This window comes from Rhinolophus sinicus, chromosome 1 (genome assembly GCF_057876585.1).
Source record: "Rhinolophus sinicus isolate RSI-liver-muscle chromosome 1, RSI-T2T, whole genome shotgun sequence".
Lineage (NCBI taxonomy): Eukaryota > Metazoa > Chordata > Mammalia > Chiroptera > Rhinolophidae > Rhinolophus > Rhinolophus sinicus.
The window spans coordinates 45,329,212-45,344,013 of NC_142501.1; the positions used below are offsets into that span (position 1 = coordinate 45,329,212).

Sequence of the window (14,802 nt, forward strand, 5' to 3'; positions counted from 1 at the left end):
ACTTAAAAACCTACCATCTATCGCAGTATTCCCCAGACTTAAGGAATTTGGTAACCCTCTTGTGACTGTTTACCATATCTTTCTTTTCACTGTACTATTATTTGTTTAATAATTGAGCTTCCTTATATAATGTAAATAAAGAAAATTCTGTGTCACTTCCACAATGGAATGCAGTTTATCTTGCTTTATCAGTCAGAAGAGACTGCAGAGGTAACAGAAGAACCCCAAATTCCAGTGCCACAAACGGGTTAATTTCTTGCTCATGCTACAGGTCCATCTGAGGTCAGCTGTGGTTCTGTTCCACCTTTTCTTTACTCTGTGCCCAAAGCTAATGGAATCCCATCTATTCTGGGACATTGCCAACTTTACTGCGGAGGAAAAAAAAAAGATATGGCAAATCCTTGCTCTGAAAGCTTTAGCTCAGAAGTGACACAGATTGGTTCCACTCTCATTTGCTTGGCCAGAGCAAATCATGTGGATAAGAATGAATGGTCCAGGGGAATCTAATCCTCCCCTAGTGAGCATAGCAGATATTTTGAACAATAATGCAATCAAGCACACTTGCCAAGAAGAGAAGATAGTTCTAATAAAAATTTAATGAAAACACAACAATGTTATTAATTTCTAGTTAGATGTTTCCTGCCAAGTATTAAAACCATGCTAGTGTCAACTGGTTTTCTTCTTAATATATTCAGAAAATTTGGAAGAGAACTGTATCTCACTATGTGATACAACGTCAGATCTGCCATTCAGGTATCACCTAAATTTGTTGCCAGTATGATTTCCACACCTATGAAAATGTACCTATAAAAGTCAAATGAAAATTCCTAAAAAAGGCTCTCTGACACTGATCCAAATTCATATTTGTATCATCGCAGGCCACGTACTCTCCTTCCTCTTGTTCCCATTGCTCCCTCTACGCTCTTTCTAATAAATCCCAACCTCCCCAGGTTTCATCTCTGCACATCTTCTGTTGCTTAACTGCACCTTTATTTGATGAACCAAGACTTGCCACTGATATTTTATATTCACCAAAGACCTCACGCAATTCAAGTCTTGGCCTTTATTCTTATTCTAAAAATCTTACAGTCTTCTTTAGTGAGAAATAACTTAGATACTTTTAGGAGAAATAGGAACTGAAGAATAATTTTTTAAATGTAAAAGGAACAGGATCTGACCAGAAAGGTAAGGTATTGGTCTAAGAGGGAGGGTAGTCAAATATACTATGAATATTACTACTTGGATAAAACTGTTAAAATGTGTTTATTTATAACTATAATTAAATGTTCACTAAGAAATTGGACAAATAGTCATGAAGGAGGGAGATACATTTTTCAGAAATGTTTTGCTTTACTGATATGTATACTTTGCCACATAAATAGCATCAGAGTCTGTAATACAGACAGTCACGAAATCCAAGAAAGTCTGTTTCTAGACTTGAACAAAGAAGAGCCCAGAGGCTGTGGCCTTTGAAATACTTATGGACAGGTAAACTTATGTAGCATCCGGCTACAGATCTTAAAGGCAGTAATCTAGCATAATGACCTCTATTCAAGCAAAAACATAAAAGTGTATTTTCAAAAGCAAACTGGATTAAAATATTCTCTATTAGATTCTCTCTCTCTATAAAATGTATGCTAGCAAAAATTAATTTTGAATGATACTGTTTTTAATTTAGAAGCACAGCTTGAGGATTTAAAATCCCTAAGATAAATAAGTGATAAAAACACTAATCTTGTGCATGAATATGTTAAGATACTGAAATAATTTGTTAATGATAAAATAAATTTCTTTTCCTAAATGGAAAACAGGTATATTTCTTGAAAAAAAAAAAAAAAAAAAAAAAGATGATAGAGGGTAAATCCTGTTTTTGTTATCTGGCCTAGTTTCATAATATACGTGATCTTATACTGTCACCATAGATATTCCTTCTCTGGTATGTTTTGAGGAAAACATTCAGTGAATGTTTTGACGAAACACGTTGAATAATTCTTCCAACAATTTTTAAAAAGTATTTTTCATGTAGTACGACTATAAGCAATATATATAATAGTATATGTACTTGAAGTATATGGTTTAGTTTTATTTTTAAAAAAATGTTTTAGTGTTTTAATTAGTATCAGGTAAACATTTAACATTGTTAATTAATATTGCATCACTCTCATTTTTCTTTTAAACGTTTTCTTTTCTGAAAATAAGGATGAATGTGGAAGATATAACTAAAATGAAATGATGGGAACACCATATCCTGTCATTGAAAACTACGGTACTTTCAAACACTTACATACTTTCCAGTGATGACAGTCTTTTCTACTTTGTCATTTAACAATTATTGATCGAATGCGTGATATGTACAAGTCACCAAGAGATTAAAAATAGTGCAGTATACAGATACTGGAATATATAATTTAGTAGAGAAGATACATCCAAACCCAATACTATTACCGGTATATAAGGGGGTATAATTATCAGATAAGTTATACAGGCAAGTACTAGACTAGGAAAGCAGGAAATATAATAAGCATTGTTTTCTGGTGCTAAGCAGCAAGACTGCAAGGAAAAAGGGACATCTGATCTACACAAAAAAATTATTAATAGAAGTCAGGCAAAGATCAAAAAGAGGGACAAGGAGGGTAAATTCCAGGCAGAAAGCACAACATGAGGAAAGGCAGAGAGGTGGGAAACCATAATGGATATTAGGGTAATAGCAAGGGGTTTCGATGGACTAGATAGAATTCTGTGTGGGAGAGGGGTGGGATGCTGGAAAAATCGGCTGGGTGTTATATCAGAGTGCAGCTTTGAGAAAAATCTCTCTGATGAATGAATACAATAAACCAGGCATTCAGTCATTCAGTGTGACTCAGAACAATGAATTGCCAAATAGGGAATCTATCTAGCTATTTCAGTGTGTCTAATTACAGAGCAAAAATGTTGCATTATAGGAAACAAAATACTGAATCAGCACATTAAGAAAATATCCCTCATGAGCAATACTTTTAAAGAGTCAGGCTTTTTGAAGTTCCAGAGTAGATTATTTATGTTTTCTGCTGTGTACCGAGAGCCAGGAGATATGGAGGTGAATGACAAGATGCAGATAAATACATAGGTAGTATTCTAATGCACTTATTTGTTAGGAAGTGCTTATCCTCATCTAGAAAATGTGTTATTGACAAATCTAAGAAAGAAAAAATTACTACAGGATATGTTCTACTTACATTTGCACAGGGCATTACATTTTTGTAAGTGTCTTCAGATACACTCTTGTTTAATCTTCATAAAAACAATCGTATTGTTGAACACAGCAATTATCTTATTCCCATTTTACAGATTAGGAATGGGGCCGAGAGAGGCCCAAACGGTCCCAGTGTCAATTATGAGGTAAATGACAAAAGCTCTAATTTGAAACTATCTGAATCTAAAATGTGCATCTCTCTGCAACCCAACTGTTGCTCCTGAAAAGCAGTGGACTTACCAGCTTTTTGACTTCAAGAAAGTCATTCAGACTCTCTTCATTTGTATAATGGGAATAAAAAAATCACACTTCACAGAGATGTTCACTTGGTTTTAGAAATTATATATTTTTTTTCTAGAAAACTGTCCAATTATCTGTTTTCAAATGCATTGGACAACATTATTCATAGTATTCTCCTACAATTTTAAACATCTTCACTATATGTTTTTACGTTTTTTTTCATTCTCAATATTGCTTATTTGTGCTTTCTCACTCTTATTAAAAGAGTATTGCCAGAAGTTTCTCCATTACATCAGTCTTCTCTAACAACCAACTTTTTTTTTTAATTCTCTCTAGTATTTCTTTCCTTTGCATTACTTTTTTCTCTTATCTTTTAATTTCTATCCTCTGCTTACTTTATAGGCCAACTCTGTGTTCTAGTTCTAACTTCTTGTGAATCTTTTCAGTTATTGATTTTAATGTTCTATTTCCATTATGATTTCCTCTTCACCCATTAATTAATTTAAAGTTATTTTATTTTATTTCTTATTTCCAAACTAAAACTGTATTTGCATGTGTGTGGGATGCATGTGGGAATTACAGGGGGTGATGAGCAGGTTTTCCATCAGCTCACTGTACTGTATTTTCTAGAAGTATACTAAATTATGTTTAAATGGGCTTTCCTTCTTAATTTTTAATTATGGTAAAATACATTATAACAAAAATTTACCATTTTAATTAACCATTTAAAATTTAACTATTTTTAATGGTACAGTTCAGTAGTGTTAAGTATATTCACATTGTTGCACAAGGAATCTCCCAAACTCATTTCACTTTGCAAAACTGAAACTCCATGCCCATAAACAACTCTCTACTCCCACCTTCCTCCTTTTAGTGCCACCATTCTTCTTTCTGTCTCTATAAATTTGACTATAGGTACCTCATATTGGTGGTCAGATGGTATTTGTCTTTTTGTGACTGCCTCATTTTACTTACCAATATATCTGCAAGGTTCATCTATGTTGTAGTATGTGCCAGAATGTCTTTCCTCTAAGTCTGAATAATATATCATAGTATGTATATATTACATTTGTTTATTCATCCATCAAATGACACTTAGGTTGCTTCCACTTTTGGCTATTTTGAGTAATGCTGCTATGAACATGGGTATTCAAATATCTCTTTAAAACCTTGTTTTCTATTCTTTTGGATATATACCCAGAAATGGAATTGTTAGATAATATATAATTCTATCTTAAAATTTAAAGAAAATGTGAAACTGCCATCCTGTTTTTTATAGTGGTTACACCACTTTACATTCCCATCAACAATGCACAGACTTTCTAATTTGTCTACATCCTTCACAATTTTTTTGATAGTAGCCATCTTAATGGGTATGAGACAGTATCTCACTATAGTTTTGATTTGCATGTTCCCTAACGATTACTGATGCTGAGCAGTTTTACATGTGCTTGTTGACCATTCGTATATCTTTGGAGAACTAAATGATTTTTGAAAATAACTGAAACATATCAAATATATGGTGATGGAAGGAGAACTGACTCTGGGTGGTGAACACATAATGGGATTTATAGATGATGTAATATAGAATTGTATACCTGAAATCTATGTAACTTTACTAACAATTGTCACCCCAATAAACTTTAATTTAAAAAAATAACTGAAACATAACAACATAGATATAATTGACTATATGGACAAGTGGTTTTCCTTATGTCGAGACAATTCAGAATTCATCAAAATCAGCCTACTACCTTCATTATGAATGGTATCACCATTCCACCTGGTATCTTCAGGAAACAGCTATAATTAGAGATCAGGATATGTGGCTATGAAATTTGACCCTGAAACCCCTACAAATAGTGTACTTCAGATGTGAATCCAAGGTAATGGTAGGTTTTACCCTAAGAATGCCATAGGTAATTGTGTAAAACCTAACAGCCAACTAATAAACAAAAATACAGAGAATCCTATTTTACCCACAAATGGCAAATCTCTTGTAGAAATTTTTCATGGTGAACGCATGCATCCTGCCTTTCTTGCTTTTTTTCTAGCACAGGCTGTGGCAACCAACTGCACTGACCAGCTAGGAGGAGGGCTGTTACTCAGCACAGAGGAAACCCATTGCTTTTGGGTTTTTTTGGTAAAGAGTTTGAGGTTATTCTAAGAGTATTCTACAAACATAAAAGTTCTTCATATATTGTGTTCAGTTTTTTATATTTATACACTTAGGTGTTATCTGTGCCTCGCTTTTCTCTAGTAGTGTGTGCAGTCAAGAAACATGGTATAAAAATACAAATAAAATGTAAGAATATGTTGAAATAAAAGAAGTACTCATTGCTATTAAAAAGTTGTACACTTCGTTATTTGCAAAAAGAACAAAATCCCTATTTTGAAGTCTTTGACCTCTAGACCTTCTGAGAGTAACAAAAATGCCTTATTTTAGTGTGCCTTACTATTAGTAGAAATTTCTAATAAGTTTATAAATTAATTCTGTGAAATACAGGAAACTACATATACAGATTTCATAACACGTTCACAATTCTAGACAAGCAACTTTCAGGTTGTTGTTTTTTTTTCCTATTGAAAAATAAATCATAAGGGGGGTTAAAACTGTAAACTCCTACATCCAGAAATATTTAGTCAATTAACTCCCCAGTGAGGCTTGGCTGATGAAAATTACACACTGGGTGTTTTTAAGAGAAGCTCTTTCAAGTTTTCAGTTTAAGTAATAATTTTATTTCATTTACGTATTTCCTCGTAATTAATGTATTCAAAATTTGGTCTGGATTTACACTGCTACCATACAATGTACTTCTACTTCTCTGGAGTAATCCCTTAATAAAATGATTAACGACAATAGTATAATGATTAATACTGATACATTGTACTGTATAGCTCCTAGGAGACACAAGTACTTTATTATAGATTTCATTACCTTCATCAGCACTACGAGGCAGACAGGATGAGAGCATATTATTCTCTTTATGGGAATATTAACACAAAAGAAATTCAAGCCCTGTTGAATGTTTATGTCTTTTCTGTGTCCATGGATATGCATATTCATAAATGTAGGGGAATATTTGTTCTATAGAATGATTTCATTAATGTGCCTACTACAAACCAATGTGATCCATCAAAACGAGAAAGGTTTATAGCTTCCTAGACTGGTTACATCCAGTGATCACCGAGTTTTATCCTTATTTTGCTAACTTTCACTAAACTTCCAGGAAAGTACTCTAAGAAAACAAAAGTTGCATGAGAGAACTTAAAGTAGCATTAATTCATTTTGACTTGACAATTTTCTGTCTTTCACTTAAGTTTGGGAGTTGGAAAATTTCTGGTACAGGTACATTATGCAATGCGAGAAACTGTCTTGGCGATATTTAGAAACACGTGCCTCAAGATCCAAACTCCTACAGCTTAGGACTGAGTTGGTCTGAAATGTGAATTTCCTGAAGTCTAGGCTTGAGTGTACTCTCAGTCTGTGAAACGTACAGTTGCAATGCTTTACACCCACTTTTATCAGTAAATGCTGCAGAGTAATACACTTACAAAGATCAGTTTACAAGATCGTTTGAAAGAAGACCAGTTTAAAAGAAGTACAGGCACTGATGGTAAGTGTAGTCACTCTGTAAGTTTAAAAATAAGCCTCATTTTGAAATTTTGTTGTATATTCTTATGGTATATATAATAGGTGACATACCTGCCCCAGGCTGCCTCATTTGTAGATGCTTTATTAACTGGAACACAGGAGGAGTCGATGATGGTTGATTTGTTCATCTTGTAGCAGAAACCACATTCTGGATCCAGCATACACTCATTACAGTAACTGTAAAATGAAAAGAGTTATAGTCATGTTAGCAGAGTCCATCGGTGCTCCCCCAACATTTTCCACTCGACTTTTCAGTAAGCTTGGAGCTATGAGACTGTTTGAGCCATGGCAAAGTGACATGTGCTGAGGCAGGTGACGGCTGACAGGCTTCTCCCATCTCTCCCGCTCTGGCTTCAGCAACTTCAGAAGCCACTTTGAGATGGAAGAGGCTTGGATCTGAGACACTGGATGTACAAAAACCCTGGTCAACCAGCAGCACATAAACTTTACTTTCCTAAGCCACTCAGATTTGTTACCAAAGCACGGAATGGCCCATCTTGACCTAGCTGACTAGTTCCAAATTATACCAAAGCATTTATTTCTCTTAATTGTCTCCACCATATACCATGACTTTTCAAAATGGAAAATATATATATATTTCAATATATTATCCTGAAATAGAAAATTCAAAAAATGAAAAATATCTGAAGAAAAAATTAAAAAACAAAAAAGACTACCACCATAGTAATAGTCACTGTTAACATCTCGGTGGACACCTATACTTGTTAACAAATATGACTGAGTATCAACTACGTCTTAGGTTTAATTTAAAAGAAGTTAGTGTAGATAAACAGGCTAATTTTGTCTAGGTTATTTATATCTACTGGTTGGATTGAAAAGCCATAATCAATTAATCATTGCTCACCTAACAGCCGTATCCAAACTACAGGAAAATTCTAAACAGGCAAAATCCTCTAGAGGGCAGGGTTTTCCAACCTAAGCCTATAGTGCGCTTGGAGAATGAGTTTTCCTTTTATTAGATGATTGCGTAAAGAAGATGTGGTACATATATACAGTGAAATATTACTCGGCTCTAAGAAAAGATGAAATACTGCCATTTGTGACAACATGGATGGATCTTCAGATTATCATGCTAAGCGAAATAAGGCAGGCAGAAAAAGTCGAGAACCATGTGACTTCACTCATATGTGGCATATAAAACTGAAAGCAACAAACAAACAAATCTCATAGACATAGACAACAGTTTAGTGGTTACCAGAGGGTAACGGGGGAGAGGGTAAAGGGGGTCAAATATATGGTGACAGAGGGGATTTGACTTGAGGTAGTGAACGCACAATGCAATATTCAGATGATGTATTATAGAAATGTACACTTGAAACCTATATAATTTTATTAACCAATGTCACGCCAATAAATTCAATTAAAAAAAGGAATGAGTTATCTTGCTGTCATATTCATTTGCCCAATAATTCTGGAGCACCTCATACATGGCAGGTACACACAAGGCATTAAAGACACTAAGATGAAATCAGCCCAAGTCCCTGCTTCTTGGTAGATAAGAGACAAGGATGAGAATCACATATACAAGTAAATAACGGCAGTGCAAGAGAAAATAGTTATGAACTACTCTAAAAACAGAGGCGTGTTCACTTGTCCATAAGAGCTGGGGATCATTTCAGAGGTGGTATTTGAACTGAATGGATCATAAAAGAAATTTGTCAGGCAAAGAGGTAGAGGGAAGGGCATTTCAGAGAACTGCTTATTTTACAATTAAAATCACTTAGTACAGACGTAGAAATATCTACTGTGTCCAAGGAATTATACTTTGGAGTGTGGGGGGAGAAACAGGGTAAGAACTACTGCAAGTTATCCGAAAAAGATATGAATCCTTAAAAATCAAAATAATTCTTTGATTCATTTAGCTAAATGGGACAATACTGGCACTGTTTAAAAATTGGATTATTACTTCAGCCTCCTTCTGTAAATTTTTCCTTTGCAAACAGACCTCCTATTGTTAAATGAGACTTCAGCCCTATATTAAAGGCAAAAAAAGAGGCATTTCGAAGCCTACTGGAAAGTCAATATACTTTAGAGAGGTGATGCAGCATTGTAAATACAAAACTGTCCTCTTGTCTGATAAGCAAAGTAAACAAAGCAATAGAAAGCATTAGAAGTACTTCGAGCTTCTGTCGTTGAGAACTACACTAGCCTACTTTGAAAAGGAAGATAATTCCTACTAGTACTTTGTTTATTCTGCTCATATGAGGTGGACTCTAACAACCTGGATTGTTCCAATGGCTTTAAATGATACTTATGTGGGAAAGGTCAACTCATCCATTTGCAGACAGATGACTCTACTTCTTTAAAAATAAGTACATCCTATAAAAGCCCCGCAAAAGTAACAATAAAGGCTAATCTTTTCTGAAAACCTACTATCTGTCAAGACATACGAGGTGTTATCCGTGATGCTTCACCTCCTTCATCCCTCATGCAAGCATCCAACCCTGACCACAACCTCCCATTCTTTGAGCTTGCTGAGCAAACGATCCCTGCTCTGCCATCATCATTTAGTCAAGAAACACAAATATTTTACACATCCTATGTGCCAGGCAGAGGCTGGGACACATTAGTGACTAAAACAGATTCCCTGTGCTGGCGGGTTTCTTCTTTGATCTACTGTATTAAAGACTGTATTGTTTAAGTTTCACATATTTGTAATTTTCCAAAAAAGTTTCTTTCTGTTAATGTTTTCTAATTTCACTCCACTGTGACCAGAGGACATATTTTGTATGATTTCAGTCCTTTCTAAATTTATTGAAGCTCATTTTATGGCCTGGTATATGATATATCCTAAATGTTACTTGTGCCTTTAAGAAGACTGTGTATGTTGGTGGTGACATGTTCTCTAATTGTCTGTTAGAGCTAGATGGTTTGGAGTAATTATAGTAATTTTAAAGCATCTTAGCTCGTTGGTTTCTAAGTCTTCATCTCCACTTAACTGTCTACTTCCTGGGAATTGTCATGATCTAGAACAGAGGTCAGGAAAACCACAGCCCTTGAGACAAATCCAGATCATCACCTCGTTTTATAAATAAAGTTTTACTGGAACATAGCCACGCCCCTTCATTCACTTACAGTCTATGACTGTCTTCAAGCTTCAAGGGCGGAGTTGAGAAGTTCTAAAAGAATTCATATGGCCTCTAAAGCCACAAATATTTATATCCGACCCTTTACAGGAAAATTGCAGATCCCTGATCGAGAACACATACACAGATCCCATATGCATATTTCTAACTCCTTTCCTTCAAGATCTCTGATTTCCTTACCCCTAGGACAACTGCTCTTCTAACTCAGAGACCGTTCACACTGCTTTCCTCCTGATCCTTCACGTACTTCACGGCTTTGGGTCCTTCTCTGTCAAACTTTCACGGCAAATCCCTTTAACCACTCTCACCAGACCCTCAAAGTCTTTGTACTTAGGTCCTTCTAAACAGTCACCCCATAAACATTTATGTTTGACTGTTTCCAACCATCTTTCTTCTTTCTTTTTACACCTAGCATGCTCCTTACTGTGAAGAATGAACACAACCAGCATATTGATAAAAGGACACATTTGTAGCACCCGGATTCATACTGCTGCTGGCAAACTTTTACCTGGTCCTAATCAGTGACATCCTCCACCCCCACCACTGATATCCCTAATACCCGTAACTCTCCTCCAACCCCAATCCTTCCCCCCCACCCACATCTCTTAGAAGATGGCCTTGTCATACTGAAGGGGGCTAGGCCTGAACTTTCTCAACTTTAAACTCAGACATGAACAAAGGTATCTGCAGCCATGTCCATAGTCACCTCTTTTCCGCCAGGCTCTGCAAAGGAGGTGTTCAAAGGTCATCCATCTAACAGGGCTTTTAATCTCAATCCCTCTAGGCTTCACCAGGACCCACACCTTGTCCCATTGGTCATACTTTCAAACCTCTCCCAGAACATACCGCATTGTTTATGTGCAGGCTCAAGCCTTTCCTATATTAAAATAGCATGAAAAACTGTCCTTTCTACTACCCTATACTTTCCCTCCATACTGGTTCGTAAGGGTACTTAGTGAAAAGAGGTCAAGTATTAAAAAATGTTCAAATCCTTACCATCCTGGGGAGTGGGCCACTGTCTAGGAACTGATGTGGCCAGCCCTTAGCTGGAATTACAGTCTCTCAGGCTTTTGGAGACAAGATATCTTACCACTCCCTCATCTTTGACCTAGAATTTATTTTTTTCTTCATACAGATGATTTTATGGCAGAATTTTCCTAAATGTGACAACATATCTAACTTCAACATGACATTTAGAAGGTAACACAAAACTTTAAATATCCTGGGGAATCTGCTAATTGACCTTTTACAGAGAGCACATATCATAACTGTGGCGTTAACAAATGGCATTAAAAGAAAAGGGAACAACTTCTAGAAGTGGCTATTTTTTATTCATGATTTGCTCTTTGAGTCTTTCTTAAACATGACCTATTGAATTTATGTAAGGTTTTATGAATATAAAAGCTGACAACTTAAATATATTGGTGCCAAATAATGTTCATAATAATATTCTAAGCACAAATTAAAATGTTTTGTGTGTGTGTTTGAAAATCAGAGTGGCATGCTAAGCACCATTTATCCTCTCTCAGAGTGTTATTTGAGGTGGTTCTAAACTCTGGACTTCGAATTTACCATACCAAGAGTACATGACGTCTAAAACCCATCCAATTGCAAGATTATATAAAAAAGAAATGAGAGAAATATAAGGATTTTAACTGTAAATTCACAAACAGAGTAAAACATATGAGAATGTTGTTAACATCTCAAAAATATTTACTCTTACATATTGATTTCAAGGGCAGAAATTATAGGTGTGCCCTATTTTAAGAAACTCTAAATTTACAGAAGACATGCATTAAGAAAGTATTTACAAAAGGATTAGGTATGTTTCATAAAAGGAATTGCTGAATGAATTAAATAAAATGGGGATTCCTCCCTATTGTTATAAAACATTTTAAATTTCAGACAAATCAATATATTGTATAGTTAATATATACATTAACCAGTATAGTATATATATATATAGTATAGTTAATAGAGATGGTTCCTTTCTTTGCTCTGTGCACAGCTCTATTGTAGAACTTACAATGTCCTTTACTGACTGGTTTGCAACTGTGAGAACCCAAGGGAAAAGGCCATGCTTAGCAACTCTATATTTGCACCCCACTTTGTAGCCTGGGTCCCCAATACATGTTTATGGAATGAATCAATGTATAACAGTTCTATAAATGAAGGCATTACTGTAGGTTCATTAGCCTGCTTCTGCCCATTTGTGAAAAATAACTTTGGGATGTGAGTATCTGAGTCATTTTTAGATGAAAATAAAAAGGTAAAACTAATTGTCAGAGGGTACTTGAAGCTGAGCTAGTTTTTTAAATTGCTAGAGGCTAAGCCTGCCATTTGTAAACATTCAACCCACAACCCAAATGGAACTGGTTAGTGATTCTGATAATTCACTTTCGGAAGCACCAGCTGCAAGGGCCAATTTCCTTGGAGCCTGAAGAAAAGAGACAAACAGAAAGAGATGGCCCTTTTTAAAACCACAGCTTGCAAATCTTATAGTAAAAGGACGTTACAATATTTCAAGAGAATTTGTGGCAAATAATGGTGCCCAGAATCCATGCTATTGTTCTTGGCTGTGGATACTTTCACTGGGGAGATTACATCATAGCCAACGGTGCTGCTCTCCTATGGGGTGACGCTGCTGAGGAAACTGAATGCACAGCATACTAGAAGCTCGAACAGGAGGCGTGAAAATACATAATCCAGACAACAATAGTGAGAACCAAACGTTCTTTTCTGGCTAGTTGAAGGGGGGAGAGGATTGAGCTTTTCACTCTCTGACCTTTCTTTTTAAAAAAGAGAAAAAAATAAGTATTCACATATTTAGAACAAAACTAGTTCTACAACTATAAAATGTTTCCAATTAAAGCAGAAAAGAAGAAAATAAAAGTCCGCTTTGTGTCTAAGGGACAGAGAGGATGGTCTATTTTCATTTAATCAAGCATTTACATGTTTCACATACCGTAGCGCTCAGGGTCTTAACCGAATGTGCCTTCTTCTTTCTCCTCAGAAAATCTTTTAAAAATTGATTCGGGTTAATTGAGAACATTCTTAGTTTCTACTCTGTGAAGTCGAGTATGAACTCAGCCCTCTAGAAAACGGTCCATTTGTTTTTAAGTATGTCTCAGTACAGCTAATGAGATGGAGCATTAAGAACAGTGTTTGGTCTTTAAAATGCCTGTCTCTGGTGTGGCCTAAATTTCAGAACAACAAAGGCAGCAAATCCAGGTGTTAGGATTATCTATTGCCACAGGGTTACTTTCATTCTCTGTGGGTAACTGTGTTCACTGACTCATTCCTTATGCATGAATTGAACACCCTCCTTTGTGCAATAATGTCAATGTTTCCTGTGACAGCCATTCTAAATGTTTCCTACTCTTTCCTACTCCCTTCTCACTCCTAACTGCTCCTGCTGCTTTCAGCAGGTGACTTGGAATCCAATTTACCCGAGAACACCCTTACTAGGGGACAGCCTGCCTTGCTTATAGCTCCCTGCAGGACCAGAGCTCTAGATGAGTACTGCAAAGAGAACGTCAGGACACCTGCCTTCTTTCTCCGCCAGAGTGTAGATGTCAGGTGACTCCCTCTCTCCATTTGGATTGTGTAAGTAGAGAACTCACGATAATTAAAAAAGAAAGAGGGAGGGAAGGAAGGGGAAGGAAGGGGAGGGGCGGAGAAAAGAGAAGGGAAGAGAAAGGAAGGGAAGGGAAGGGAAGGGAAGGGAAGGGAAGGGAAGGGAAGGGAAGGGAAAAGAAAAGAGAAAAGGACAGGAAAGGAAAGGAAAGGAAAGGAAAGGAAAGGAAAGGAAAGGAAAGGAAAGGAAAGGAAAGGAAAGGAAAGGAAAGGAAAGGAAAGGAAAGAAAAGAAAAATTCTGGGGGCTTAAGTAAGTGGTTGGAAATGAAAAAGCTGGGGACCTATTGGTTCTGATTTCACGAAACAAGTCATGCCTCAGCACTCCATTAAAGCGGCTCTCACAGAGATTGCTGATGATCTTATCAATATTAACTCTGGGAACTTTTCTTTCCTAATCTTAATTTATCGTTCTGTGATAAAATTTTTTTATCACTAAAATTTTTTCCTCTTTCCTGAAATTCTCATCCTTTGATGCTACGCCTTTTATGACTCTTGCATCTCTCTACTGCATCTTAGTTTTTTCTTTCTCTGCTTGATTCTTTCTCCTTTGGTTCTGTTCTTGGCAATCTTCTTTCATTACTCTCTACACTTTTGCTGGGGGAACATCAATCTTACCTGACCATTATTATCATTGACATTGAGACTCCATGACCTGTTTCTCCAAGCTGTTTCTCTTTCCTAAGTGCCAGACCCGTACGTCCAACTGCCCGATTTTTCTGGATGTTTCACAAGTACCTCAAACTCAACACAGCTAAAGCTAAATCTTTGGCTTTCATGTCAAACCTACTGTTCTTTTGTGTTTCACTATTTAAAAACCTGAGCATGATCTAAGACCACTTATATCTAAATAGGTACAATGCCATTAAGTACATCTCCAAAGTACAAAGTTCCTCTACTCACCATTCTTACCATCTCTCCCCTGAACTTTGAC

General features: G+C 36.1%; 1 protein-coding gene across 1 annotated transcript in view; it reads right to left on the minus strand.

Annotated features, from left to right (window-relative positions):
* Positions 1-14,802, minus strand: part of SLC2A13 (solute carrier family 2 member 13) — a 309,333-nt gene that overhangs the window by 53,008 nt on the left and 241,523 nt on the right. Inside the window, exon 7 of the mRNA XM_019736318.3 lies at positions 7,179-7,304. Within this exon, the coding sequence (XP_019591877.2) occupies positions 7,179-7,304 (126 nt within the window). The remainder of the gene's footprint in view (positions 1-7,178; positions 7,305-14,802) is intronic.